The 14,550-nt window shown below is 37.2% G+C and overlaps 1 protein-coding gene across 3 annotated transcripts in view; it reads left to right on the top strand.

The window, feature by feature from the left end:
* The window catches only part of LOC311580464 (phospholipid scramblase 2-like), a 37,720-nt gene that overhangs the window by 6,231 nt on the left and 16,939 nt on the right, over positions 1 to 14,550 (top strand). Inside the window, exon 1 of one of the 3 annotated variants that reach the window (XM_084752084.1) lies at positions 900 to 1,067. The exons of the other annotated variants lie outside the window; for them this stretch is intronic. Coding sequence (XP_084608210.1) covers positions 1,049 to 1,067 — 19 coding nt within the window. The 5' untranslated portion in view covers positions 900 to 1,048. Of the gene's footprint in view, positions 1 to 899; positions 1,068 to 14,550 lie in introns of those variants that run through there. 3 annotated transcript variants of the gene reach the window in all.

Here is a 14,550-nt window from a genome sequence, read left to right as displayed (position 1 = left end):
GCTTTACCATGAGCTTTCTAATTCTGTTATCGAGTTAATTTTTTTAAATTTCATCTTCATTTCAGCTTAGTTTGCTTCAGTATTTATATATTTTTACTGAGGTTTAACAAATATTTATTTATTTCTATGTACGCACTCCGGGTTCACTCAGGTATTTATGTTTTATCCCTTCTCAAGTCACTGATTGGTTTGAAGGACAGATAATTTAGTCTTTCAGTTGGCTTAGTAGGTTAGGTGTTAAGATGTTTTTATATCAAGATGTTTCAAGTTAATAGAGATGAGATATGATAGATACTAATATCCATTCAGAAATTTAGACCCACAAGATAGGAAAGATGTTTACTTCAAGTTTGCCAAACACAAATAGCCAAATCACTATGAATGTAACATTTATATAATCCCTGATTGTCTTGTTCTTCCTACTGTATGTAGTTTACTTTACTCATATGTAATAATATAAGTGTATATGTTAGAAAAGAAACATTAAAAAAAAACTCAGGACCTATGGAAGAGCAGACAGTGCTGTTAACTACTGAGCCATCTCTCCAGTCCCTTGAGTTTCTTTTTTAAATCCTGTATTGTATTTGTTATTTCATTAAATCTTATGTTCATGTTTTCTTGGGCATCACTTAGGTGTCTTACAGCTCTCCATCACTAAGGAATGTCAGAGCAATACATGCAGCAGAAGCCACAGAGAAATGCTACTTCCTGGCTTGGTCAGTTTGCTTTCTTATAAACCCTACTTGCCCAGGAGTGGCACAAGTCACTGTGGGCTGGGCCCTCCCACACCAATCATTAACCAAGAAAACTCCCCACAGACTTACCTGATGGCAAGCTGGATGGAGACATTTCTCAATTAAGATTCCACCTCCCTTGATATATCTATGTTTGTGTCAGGTTGACAAAAAACAACCAGAACCTGCACCAGTGTCCTAGGACAGATACACATGGCACACAGAATAACAGGGAGAGTATGGAGGAAGCTCTCAGGCATTCGCGACAAGCTTAAAAGGATGAAGCACGCCATGGGGAGGAAATTAAAGTACATATGTGGAGAAAACTGCAAAGTATTTTAATTTTGTTGCCTTTATATTTGTTTCATTTTTTAATCTCATCTGGTGGAGTTGGAGCTTTAGGAAATAATTGAGTTGGAAGGAAATTGTGAGCATAAAGTCGTGAAAGTAAAATGTAAAGAGACAAGATAGAGCTCAAGCAATTCAGATGCAGCTAATAGTATGAAAGCACCTGAGGACTCCAAGTTCAGTTCTATCCAGAGTTAATTAGAAGTGGCTGTAAACACCAGGTACATTTGTTTGCATGGTAATTGCATTTTTATTGGAGTTTAAATGATCTTAGCTATATATAGACAATAACATTGTTGTTGCCAGGGCAGTAGAGAGACCAAGAAACTAACAGGTGGACAAGAATTTCTAGAGCATGGAGCTTGAGATCTTTAGGACCAAGGTTTACATGATTTTTCTTTCTTTCTTTCTTTTTTTTTTTTTTTTTTGAGACAGGGTTTCTCTGTGTAGCCTTGGTAGGTTTATATGCTTTAATGGCAAGGATGATGTATGGATGAGGGGATGTAGAGCCAAACGCTCTTCCATTATGTCACACCAAGGATGAGGGAAGCCACGGTAGTATTTTATCATCCCTTTCCCAGTTTCCAATAAGGTTGTTTTAAAGCAAAACTCAAAATAAAGTCCTAGGTATTTGAATTCTTTCATCAGAAACAATGTATTATTTGGCAAACGATATTTTCAAGAAATAGTTATAGTTTATTTTTCCAAGGTAAATATTCGAATCTGAAATAATATTAGAAAAAGTGAATTAGGTAATAATTTTAAATATCTTTTAACTAAAGTCATTATGAGGAATAGAGAAGGAAAGTATAAGAGAGAAATGAAAAAATGTTTAATTTAAAAAAAGAGAGAGACAGAAATGGTTTAAAATTAAGCCAAAGAACTCTGTGTTGAAAAGGAAAATTCCACTGTTTACTTCTTATTTTCTCAGTACACAATGGTTCCTGCTAAAGTTAAAATTTATTACAAGACAAAAAAACTGAAGATCCTGTATTTGGAAATAGTAGGGATTTTCCACTCATAATTAAAACAAGCAGACATTTTTTTATTTCAGAAGGTTCTTATCTACTAATTTCATACCTCTTGTCTATATAAAAGTTTTTAAGAAATCAACCCTAGATCAGAATAAAAATCATATGAATGGGGTCAGAATCACCCCTTTAAAACTTAAGAATAAAGTAAAAAAGCATATTCAAAAGATAATACTATTTAAATTAATATCAAGCTTTTAATGTTATAAACAACAAACAGAATAAGAAATAAAGAATAAAGAACTAAAAAGGCGCATTTGAGAGGAGACACAAGGTTGTCATGATTCAAGATCACTGCTTTACTTTTAAGAAGGACCAAATAATTATTTATAATACAATACTATTTTCAATATACTCTGAACTATGATTCATATAAAATAATATATTTTGAAAGCTGAACATCAGTTACCTACTTAAAAATTGCCAGTACTCCTAAAGAATGCTACAGGATAACTATCAAAAAATATATTCAGGAGTTCCACAAAGAAACTATGACTGATAACGTCGTGGATATTTAAGGCTAAACGGATGCCCAAATTTAATTCCTTCCTCACACAAAACTCCCTAAAGACATGTGTATGATGTATTTTGACATGAGCAGCCATGTAAGAACACTGAAAATCAACCAGTGAGACCCTGCAACCTGGTTATCTGTAGTAATCTATGACAGCATAGACAGCAGAGAAGACAGAAGCAAAAAACATTTGCCAGAAACATGGGCAGAGAAGTTAAAGACCTCCTCTGTAGAACCAGGAATAAAAGCAAGTTATAGCAACATCATCTGTGCAGATACTGACCCACCTACCCATCTTATCTAACCAATCCTAGCACAGGAGTAGCCACAAAGGAGTAGCCACACATCATCCTTTGTCCACACCACAGTTGCCTGAGTTGCTGATGTCTGCTGTGTTGCATGGTCCATAGAGACAGTAAATCTGTCTAACTGCACTGCAGTTGTCACAGTTTCGGAGCTACACAAATGGATGCCATGCCAGCAGTATATAACAGCTGATACGCCAAGGCACGTTTTCACAGAGAATTGTTACTAAGAATCCCATTCCATAAAATCGTGGGGATAATCAATCTACCACCACATATACAAGTCCCAATACAGGACTTTGGAAGTGTGGAAAAGCAAGTGGATACAGTGATTCCAAAATCATACAGTGATTACCGAGCAGCATAGGTAAACCGTCTGATAAAGTATTTCAAAGAGCTGTCATGGGGTCCACTTAGATCCAACACAGCTCAAACTGCAGGTCAATGCAGATGATTGATCAGGGCAACAGAACAGACACAGGAGCTCAATTGCAACCCCCACCTCCAACCCATAGCCAGAAGTTTCAGGGCTTTTAAGCCTGAAAACAACAAACATCTGGGCCAAATTTCAGTTACATTTTTCCACCAATCAGGGTTTAGGGGAAGAGGACTTCCTTGGAACAAGTCCTTGTGATCCACTTAATCCTTTTTTCATTGGTTGGCTTATTCAACTGGGATGGAGCGACTTGCTTAGCATGCATATCTTGCTTGCAACCAGGATGTCAGTTAGCCATACACCCACCCTCTCTCTCTGCCAAGCAGGGTGTCTGTTACCCTGGGAGGTCTTGGTAACTTAAACTTTATTTGGTCCCTATTCAAAATGGAAGTTTTATTCAAAATGGTTTCATTTTGGTTCCTTCTTACAGAATTATTGTAAGAAAATAGTCAATCTGATTATTAAAGAGGATGTAGGTGGACAAAAAAATAAAATTAGGAAGGCAGTGCATGCTGGAGTGGATGAGAAATTGAGCAGAGATAGAAATTATGACAAAGAACAAAATGCTGGCAATAAACAGGTCTTACTAAGCTGAAGAAGGAATAACTAAACTTAAAGGCAGATTCTTTACAATAGCCTAGGCAGATTGCAGTGCTTTCATTGAGAATGTTCCCCACAGGCTCAACTGTTGGGACACTTGATCCTCTGTTGAAGATGCTGTTTAGATAGGATTAAGAAGTTTAGAAATGTGTCAATGCATCCAAAGTTTGAGGTTTAAAAAGCTGTATGGCATTCCCAATTCACTCTTTCTGCTTGTGGTTTAATTTTTAAAAAATAATTAAACATTTTTTTATTTTTTACATATACATTTATATTATTACACATATATACAATAAACCACCTATAGCAAGAAAGACCATTGCACAATCAGGAGTTATATAAATGTTACATTCTTAGTGTTTTGGCTATTTGTATTTGTCAGCCTTGAAGAAAACATCTTTCCTATCTTGGTGCATCTAAAATTCTGAGTGTAAATCAATCTCCATCACATCTTGTCATTATCAACTTAAAACGTCTATCTAGACCTAAAAACATCTTAACCATGAAACAACTAAGCTTCATTGTAAAACTAAGCTACCTGGTCTTCAACTCCATCAGAGGCTTGAGAAGGAATAAACTTGATTACCTGAGTATGCCGGGAGTGCAGGTTAGTAGCTTTCCAAATGAGAAGGTGACAGAGACAGTTTTCTACCTGAATAGTCACCCAAAACTCTCTATTATGTTGGAGTGTCTTCATCAGCCTTCTGGCCCAATATATCTGACAGATATAGTTGTGAGGCAGAAACTATTGAGTACTTGCTTACCCTGTCTTGGCAGAGTTTGGCTATTGATTCTGCTTGCATCCAAGCTTGCCCTTTTTTAGGCAGAATTCTGTTTGTGGTAGAAATGAGGACATTTTCTCCAGTGGCTTGTTTGCCACATTTGACTATTTGTGGTTTAAGATGTGGACTCTCAGCTTGCTCCTCCAGCCTACCTTGCACACCTGCTGCTGTGCTTCCCACTGTGCTGATTGTGGGCTCTTCCCTCTGGATCTGTAAGCCCAAAGCAACTCTTTCTTCTGTAAGTTACATTTAGCCATATCTTATCACAGCAATATGAAAGTAACTAATACTGAGACCAAAAGAAAGAGGAAGAAGAAAGATTAAAGAAGAAAAGACAAGAATTTAAGAAATCCTGCAAAGCCCTTGGCACGTCATGAAATGAAATATCTCACTTTTGAAATGCTAAAAGAAAAGATTTAAAGACAAAGATGCCTAAAACCTATTCAATAAAGTAACAGAACCATTTTTATTTGGTGAGAAAGCCATGGATATTTTTAGCTCAGAGCCCAGAGCACCACAAAAAGATGAATGGAAAAGATATTTGTCACACCATATGATAGATAAAGAGTTATCAAACAGAATAAAAAGAAATTGTCACACAGAAGGATATCCCCATTAAGTTGACCCAGAAAGACCAGAAAGGGTTTGGAAATTTAAAGATGTATTATAAACCTGGAAAGAAAGTAACTGCATGCTAAGAATATTATACTAGGCAAGACTATCCTTAAACAATAATTGCTAAATAAAGACCTTTCAAAGCAAAAACTGAGAATCTGTGATCAGCAAAGTAAACTTAGAAATCCTTGAGAGAGTCCTATATCCAGAAGCAAAAGAAAATTAAAGAACCTTCCAAAAACACTTTAAAAATCCCACCAGGAGATAGGAGATATAAATACAGTTACAACTACAACTACAGCTATAAATTACAAATACAAATACAAAGAGATATAAATACAAAGGATCAAATGCTATCAACACAACCATCCAGCCACATATGATACTAAGAAAAGAAGGGGAGAGAGTATTTCCATAATCAGAAGAAGATTACTAGAAACATAAGTTTTCACATATAAATAATACATTAAATGTAAACAGATTAAACTGTGAAGTAAAAAGATTCAGACTAGATTAGCAGATTACAATAAAAAACAAACAATACAATAAAAACCACACACTAAGTCAGGAAAAGCATATACAGGATATGCAAGCGTGGGAAATAATATCCTAAGAAAGTGACCCAAAGGTACTAGAAATAGTGACATTTATGTTTGGCTTCTAGGTAGACTTAAAAAGGTCAAACTTCAAGAGAAAACAAAGATCACTAAATATGTTCAGTGGATTAGTCTAACAGGATGATATAATGACACAAATCTATGTCCATCTAATATGGAAGTGCTTGCCTTTATAAAATAACATGTTTATACCTAAAGGGACACGTATGCTCCAATGATTTGGTCAATATATAGATCAGAACATTTCAGCAAAGAAATTGTTAAACTGTACTGTAAATGGATAAGATAGTCATTTATTATAGCCATCAGTTGACTATCTTGAGGCTATTCTTATCATATGTAACTTTCCCCAGTTATGAGCATATATTAGGTCATTAATAGGCCTTAAGACATTTAACAAATTTCCTTACAAAAGCAAGATATTTTCTGATCACAATGCTTAAAGGTAAAAATTTAAAAAAAATTGAAATTACACGAACACATAGGGATTGAGAATCATATCTTTGAAACTATAATTGGTCATCAAAAAAATCAAACCAAACCAAAACACAAAAACAAAAACAAAAAACATCACATCAAACCCAGGTGTGGTGGTGCACACTTGTAATCCCAGCACTCTGGGGGGCAGAGGCAAGTGGATTGCTATGAGTCAAAGCCAGCCTGGTCTACAGAGCGAGTCCAGGACAGTCAAGGCTACACACAGAGAAACCTTGTCTCAAAAAATTTTTTTAAATCATAATTTAATGTTTCAACCTTCTGAAAATAAATTAAAATACATTTCACAACTCACAGGATACAGCAAGTTCCTACTGAGCCAGTGTGGCAGTAGTAACATCCTGTATCAAAAATAGGAAGATTCCAGATAAAGAACGTACCAAATGCATCCCAAGGACTGGGATAACAACGAATAAATCAAATCCAAAATTAGTAACAAGGAAGAAATGACATAAAAGCAGAAACATGAGAAGTAGGCACTAAAAATAAAATAGGAATTTAAAAATTAGGTTCTTGTTAAAACAAACAGAAGTGGCAAACCTTGGAGAAGAGTCACCAAGATAAAAGAAGAGACATTCGCAGTGGACCCATGCCCTATCCATACCCAGAAGCCACCGTGCCCAATTGAAAGCCACTTGCAAAATGAAAATCTAGTTTCCTCCGAGGGAATCTCACTGTGGAAACAAACAACTCTAACGATAGGCTGCGTGCCCAGCAGTAGATGACCAACAGAAATGAACTCAGTGGTATCTTATCTTGTCCCGTGACATTGTGTCAGGACCTTAAAAATTTTCCATCCTAGTTTTTAAAATAATAGTTATATGTTTACTTATATATTATGTTATATATGTATATATAAATATGATATATATTTATTTACCCTACATGATTTCACCTGTTAGGATTTGTGTAAATTTGGACTCAAAATTCTTAAGGAGTTCATTTAGCCGAAAACGGACAATTTGAAAAATGTCCCTTTTAAACTTGATTTTTCAGACTTGACTAAAGTTAGCTCATTTTACAGCCACTGAATTCTAAACCAGATGACAAGGTACAATACAAAAATAGATTAGTAAATAGAAGAAAGGGGTGAGTGCTCTCATCTGTCCTTTACTGTGGGAGAAGTTAATGAGTTCCTGATGACGGAAAATCAGAAAGCACAGGCAGCGGCTATACAGAAGCCTATTCATAGAGAAGCCCAAGAAAGTTCCATGTACAAATTGTTTGGATTACAAATGGAACTATATAAGCATTTCAAAATCTAACTATTATATTTTTACCCAAAAGAAAAATGGTAGATACTGCTGTTAAAATTAATACTGAGAAAATTTTCCAGATAATGTATAACCATTGTGCATTTTTCTAAAGCTATAAGCACACTCCTTAAGATGCTATGTAATTGAGTTTCTCCATAGTAAAAAAAAAAAATCTGATTAAATTTAGAGCAAGTATCTTATTTCAAAACATGCAGGGGTAAAAAAATGTAGTAAGGAAATAAGAAAAGAACAAAACCCAAAGCACATTTTTCCTTTAATAATTATGCCAGTAATGACAGTCACCAAGTATTTCTGATATTTCAGCAAATACACTAAACACTCTACCTTAATTCTAATATATGTGTACTTGTTATCAATGCTAAAAAGATGAGATCACAGTAAAAGAAAGTGAGTGGTAGAACAAGAACAAACCAGTACAAAATGGAAGAATATAATTTAGTTTACACTGAGCCATCTGGTGGTCAGGAATCATATTTACATTTATAAGAATTGTGAATTCCATAGCATTTGAACTACCATCATATTCTCTCTCTCTCTCTCTCTCTCTCTCTCTCTCTCTCTCTCTCTCTCTCTCTCTCTCTCTTCCCCCCCCCGTGTGTGTGTGTGTGTGTGTGTGTGTGTGTGTGTGTGTGTGTGTGTGTAAATGTGCACATGAATGTATGTGAGGGTGCCTGCAGAAACCAAAAGAGGATGTTGTATCCCTTCAATCTACAGTCAGATACACTTGAAAGCTGCCTTACACAGATGCTATAAATTGCACTCAGGTCTTCTAAAGAAGCTATCTTTCCTGCCCTAAGTATAAATATTTTAAAAAACAATTCTGTAGGTTCACTGAATCTCTTACCTCTGTATGTATAATATTCATCCTAAATCTAGGTCATGAAGTATAATTTCCAACTGTCAAGTATTTCTAATCTGTGTGAATTGTAATTGATCCTTATAGGATACATTTTTTTTTGTGCATAGTTCTTAGTTAAGGATGTATTTAGGCAGTGTTGTACAAATGGAATAGGAACTTCAAAAAACACAGGAAAGGTTTTAGACCCAGCAGAGATGAGATAGGTGCACAGCATCCTGCTCTCTAACTTAATAGAACTAAATACCCAGGACCGGACAACCAGAAACTTTTTAAGGATACTGGAAATAAGCAGAAGGCAGCTAAGTGGAGGACTTTAAGTTGTTTTACAGGCCTTCTCACTGAATAGTCACCCTTAGATTGGGTTTGGTCCCCAGCTCAAAGAAAAAAAAATCACAGGAATCTAGGATCCAAGTTCAAGGGCAGAGTAAAAGGAAAACCTTGTAGACAACCAAGCCCTGGAGGACACAGCACACTCAACTGTAAAATGCAAGTCGAAAGTGCTGTGGTGGGGTGGACCAAAAATGAGGTGTAGCTTGTAATGCAGTCTGCTTGCAAAACCAAACAAACACATCTATATTTTAGCTTCAAGAGAACAACACAAATAAGGTAAGAGCCAGTTACAGACAGCTTTATATAGTATTTTTACAAAACACTGAGTAAACAATAGATTATAATCTAACTGGCTAAATGTTTTACAAAACTAACAAGGAAACCAAAGACAATAGACAAACAGCAGCTCTTCAGAGCCTGTGACTCTCTCAGCTGCTTGCTGTTGGGGGTCACCTAATAGGCCTCTCTAACCTATTGGGCTCTCTCCCTAGTCTGAGTGCTTGCTCCCTCTCTCACTGATGTAGGAGTGAGCAGAGGCTGTGAGAACAAGAAAGTTATTAGATATCAAATGTCTTTGGGTATCTTTTGCTGTGAAGAGACACCATGACTGTAGTGAGAATTTGCACACATATAAAAGAATTTGAGTGGGGCTGGCTTATAGTTCAGAGGTGTATTTCACTATTGTCATGGTGGGAAGCCCAGTGGCACATGGATAGACATGGTGCTGGAGAGGTAGGTGAGAGTTTTACATCTGCATCCATAGGCAGCAGGAAGTGAAGGCCACTCTGAACATGCCTGAAGTATCTGGGACCTCTAAGCCCAACCCCTAGTGACACACTTCCCCCCAACAAAGCCACACCTACTCCAACAAGGCCATACCTCCTAATAATACCTCTCCCTATTTTATTCAGACTTTCATACCAAATGACCCTCTAACCAAATGAATGAAGATGACTCATGCACTCACAGTCACTGGAAAAATAACCTCTCAATTTAACCCTGCAGTGGGTTTCCTGCAGTGGGTTTATTTATGTCTTTCTTAAGATATTCAATATATTTTTTTGTTAGAGACAAAGTTTATTAATATCTTTCTTTAGGGTATTTGACATATTATTTGTGTTGGAGGCAAGCCTTGTACTCAGAAGCTTCAGCAGCTCATGTGCCAGGACTATCTTTTATGGTTAAGTCTGAAAGTCTTAAATTTCACATTTCCCTTCCGTACCCATAAATTTTACTCTAAGAATTAGAACTATTTTTCTAAGCATTTGTAAAAATAAAATTTGTAATATGAAAATACAATTTTGCTAGTTAACTGAAGTGCTTTGGCTTTTAGAGTTTTTCCTGTCACTTGACACAGTCCTATAGAACTTGTGTATGTACACGCATAATGCATGCATAGATAGTTATATGTTGTGTGTGTGTAAATGTTGGCCTTGTGTTATGGTTTGAATGTGAAATGCTTTTCATAGGCTCATATGTTTGAGCACTTGGTACCCAGCAGGTAGGACTGTTTGGAAAGGTTCTGGAACTTTTGGGAGGCAGAACTTTGCTAGAGGAAGTACATCACTGGGTGGCCTTTTGACACCTCTCTCTTTCTCTGTCTGTCTGTCTGTCTCTCTGTCTCTCTTTCTCTGTCTCTCTCTGTCTCTTTGTCTCTCTGTCTCTATCTCTCTGTGTCTCTGTCTCTGTCTGTCTGTCTCTCTCTGTCTCTCTCCTGTCTCTGTGTCTCTGTCTGTCTCTCCGTCTCCGTCTCTCTCTCTCTCTCTCTCTCTCTCTCTCTCTCTCTCTCTCTCTCTCTCTCTCTCTCTCTCTCTCCTTCCTCTGCTGATGAAGTGTCATCACCTGGCTCCCTCATGGCCAGATTGGCCTCTTGCACCTGTTCCTCCTTCCATTATGGACTGTATCTCTCTGGAAGTCTAAGCCAAAACACCACTTTCTCCCTAAGTTCCTTTTACTTATGACGTTGTATAAAGGAGATCTCTGGTGATATTGTTAGACAATTGTAACATTCAGTGTTGGTAACTGGGCTGGGAGCCATAAGTGTTTGTTAACTGTATTCAAAATTTAGTGTTTCAGCTGGAAATGGGTGTCAACCAGAATCTATGTTAATAACTCCTTCTCATATTCAAGTTCCCATAATTTGTCCTGTGTTTCAAAATCCTTCCCGCTGAACAGGTGGTTTTCCCAACTCCTCACCTGTGTTAAAGGAACACTGTGATTAAACGGCCCAGCAATCAAAGGGACTTGTGATTTCTGATGGAATGATTTTGACAAAGATGTCAGTGAATGTACATAAGGTGAAATGATTTTCTCTCTAGAACCTCACTTAACTGTCAGAAAAGAGCATATATTAATCAAATTGTGGTATGAAATTCTGTGTATGTCTTACAGTAATAATAATTTTTTGTTTGGTTTGGTTTTTCTTTTTCTTCTTCTTCTTTTTTTTTTTAGACTATGCTATCTTTACTGGGTAAAGATTTACATTAAAAAAAGGATTTATATTCAATTTATGTTTTGTTTGCAAAATAGCAGGAATACACTGTTCAAAATGAGTGGGTAGTCCAGATTAGAAAGGAATTAGTGACCAGGTTGACAGCAGCTACAGAGAGAAGGTACACAGGGCCAATTTATATTTTAATTATAGCATCACTTTTGTTTTATTATTTTAAGGCAATACTTTGTTAACCTGAAACTCTGCCTCCTTTAGCCTCAGCTTCACAGGTGCTGGGATCACAGGTATGTGGGTTTTCTCTGTGTAGCCTTGGCTGTCCTGGGCTTGTTTTGTAGACCAGGCTGGCCTCGAACTCACAGCAATCTGCCTCCCTCTCCCTCCCGGGTGCTGGGGATAACAGGCATGCAAACTGTGGCTCGCTGTAATTATGATTCTTATGGCAAATTATATAGCCTGAACTTGCTGACATGGCTTTGCTCACACTCTTTAATTTTTACTAAAGCATAAATCTTTTTCTTTTTTTTCTGTGTCTTTTTGGCATTTTAAGTATTTGGTTATGTTTAATCAATTCAACTACAACACTGTCCAATAATTTCTCCAACCGTGTGATGCTATGTCTTGGGATAGGTCCAGTACATTAGTTAGAGTCCTCTTGAGAAAAAGGGGACAGGAAGTATGTAGCTAGAGATATGAGCTTGGGCTGCTGAGATTGTTCAGCATTTAGGTTGCATGGCGCCAAGCCTGATGACCTAGGTTTGGTCCCTAGGGCACACATGCTAAAGGGAGAGAACTGATTAGGAAAAGCTGACCTCTGAAATACACATATGCCTCTTTGTACGTGCACATGTTCACACATGCACATGCACACATACGTGGGTATACCCAATCACACATGCATGCATGGACACACACTCTACACTAAAAATAAGTAAACATAATTTTAAGATGATGTATAGAGTTATAAATTGTTTTTACACAAAGGCCGAGAGTGAAAGTCAATTCTAAGGTAGAAATCAAAAGTGTAATTCATTCTGAGAATCAGGGGAAGCAATGGAACAGAGTCCAGTTTGGGTCTAAAGACTCGAAAGCCAGGAGCATCATGAGCAGAACACTAGTGTTCTAACTCAAGAAAAGTAGCAGAGATTTCTCTTCTCCGCTCTTTACACTCTCAAAAGAGTAGAAAAAGCCTATTATCCTCATGAGGTGGGGAAACCTAGTTATTCAGTCCACAGAATCAAATGCTAATCTCCATTCAAAATACTTTCTAGTCACATCCAGACTGAAGTATAGCTTGAGCATGTTATGGCTAATTTTAAGTAGGCACATAAAATTAACCACCATGGATATACTGATTGTCAGCTGTGAAGTCATATTATCTCCTCGTAAGTATTCTTAATTAAAAAAAAAAAAACAGATAAGGTTAGTCTTAACATTTTGACACAAACTAGAATCACGTGAAAATAGAACCCTAATTAACGAGTGGTCTCTATTAGATTTGCCTGTGAACATGTGTGTGCAGCATTGATTGATTGATTGATTGATTACTGATAGATGAGAGAGGACCCAAACCTTTATGGGAGATACCACACCTGTGCAAGTATGCCTGGAATGTTTAAGAAAGGTAGCAGAAAAGGCCACATTAAACAAACCAGTAAGCAGTTTCCCTCCGTGTTTCCTGCCTCTACAGAGTTCTTGCCCTAACTTCCGTCAATGATGATCAGTGGTCAGGCTGTGTAGCACAAAAACAAAACAAAACAAAACAAAACAAAAAACCCTTTTCTTCCACAAGCTTTTCTTGATCGCGTTGTTTCTTGAGGCAGCAGGAGGTAAACTACAATGGAAACTGTTACTAAAGTATATCATATTGATGTGATGAACCTGACCATGCTTTTATGCCTTGGAATGTTTTATGGGAGGAAACGGAGAACTTTGGAGTTTTGGGCTGGAAAAGCCACCAAGAGTTCAGAACTTGATGAGCTATTGTTGGAAATTGGGAGACAATGCTGAGATCACTGCTGATGATTAAGGCCTGGATTGTGAAGTGTCAGGGGTAAAATTGAGTCCATCAAAGACCATGAGAGCTCTCCAAGTAACCATCTGAAATAAGAATCTGTGGTTTCTGGTAAGCTAGTATCTAACTGACTGTGATTAACGAGTGACCAGCACCATTAAACTGAATCCTTGGCTTTACTGAGACAATTGAAATAGCTTATCTGGGGCTAAAATAATCAACTGTGATGAATAAGAGACCAGTATCTCTGAAGTGAAATCTTATGTGAATTCTTTCTTCAAAGTGGGTCAGTGCAAGAATCTGTGGTCCACTGTGGGGGGCCAAGAATACATCTTCAGCTAGAATTGAATCGGACAGTGTGTAAGAGATGCCCTCATGGCTCCAGTTTGGAAGGAAGCAAGCAAGCATGAATATATGAGCACTATTTTGAATCCATTCAGTTTTCTTCTGGGGATTTTTATGCAAAAGGATGTGGTTCCTCAGCACAGAACAGGCAAACATTGAATATTTGAGGCAGGCGGTTTTATTAGATGGATCTGGAGATGTAGCCATGAAAGACCTTCCAAAACTGGCTGTTTCAAATGAGCAGACAAGATTCTCAAATCCCAGATATAATCAGTCCTATGCCTTGAAGTTCCATTCTTTCTGTCCCTAGACCATTCCAGGAGACCAATACCTGTACCTGGTCTTTGTTATTTTATGGGTTCTTCTTTTTCCTACCCTTTATTCCCCTGGTATCACCCCCTATCACTGGATAGATAAAGATTGGGGGCAGGGAGAGAAATAGAGATGCATTCTCCTAATTTAATTTCTTTCCTTTTGTTTCTTCTTTGAGCACGACTACTAACAAACTGCAACAACCACTCCCCACCCCACCCCTACTCCCACCCCCAGAGCAACCAACAACTATCTACCCTGCCTATTGGGTCTCTAAAATTTATATACACTCTGAAAATTTCTCAGAATTCCAAATGTCTTACAATTGCAAAAACTATCTGTTTTTGGCAAAACCATACCTCTGCCAGAGCATGAGGCAAATCACAGTCAGCTACTGCAGGCTGTCTGAAGCAGTGCCATATCTCCACACCTGGATTAAAATAAAACATATTTGTATAATATTTCTGTGTTTTTTAAGAAACCAGAC

This window comes from Acomys minous (genome assembly GCF_964271855.1).
Source record: "Acomys minous genome assembly, chromosome: 13".
NCBI lineage: Eukaryota > Metazoa > Chordata > Mammalia > Rodentia > Muridae > Acomys > Acomys minous.
This window is presented reverse-complemented; position numbering and strand designations above follow the sequence as displayed.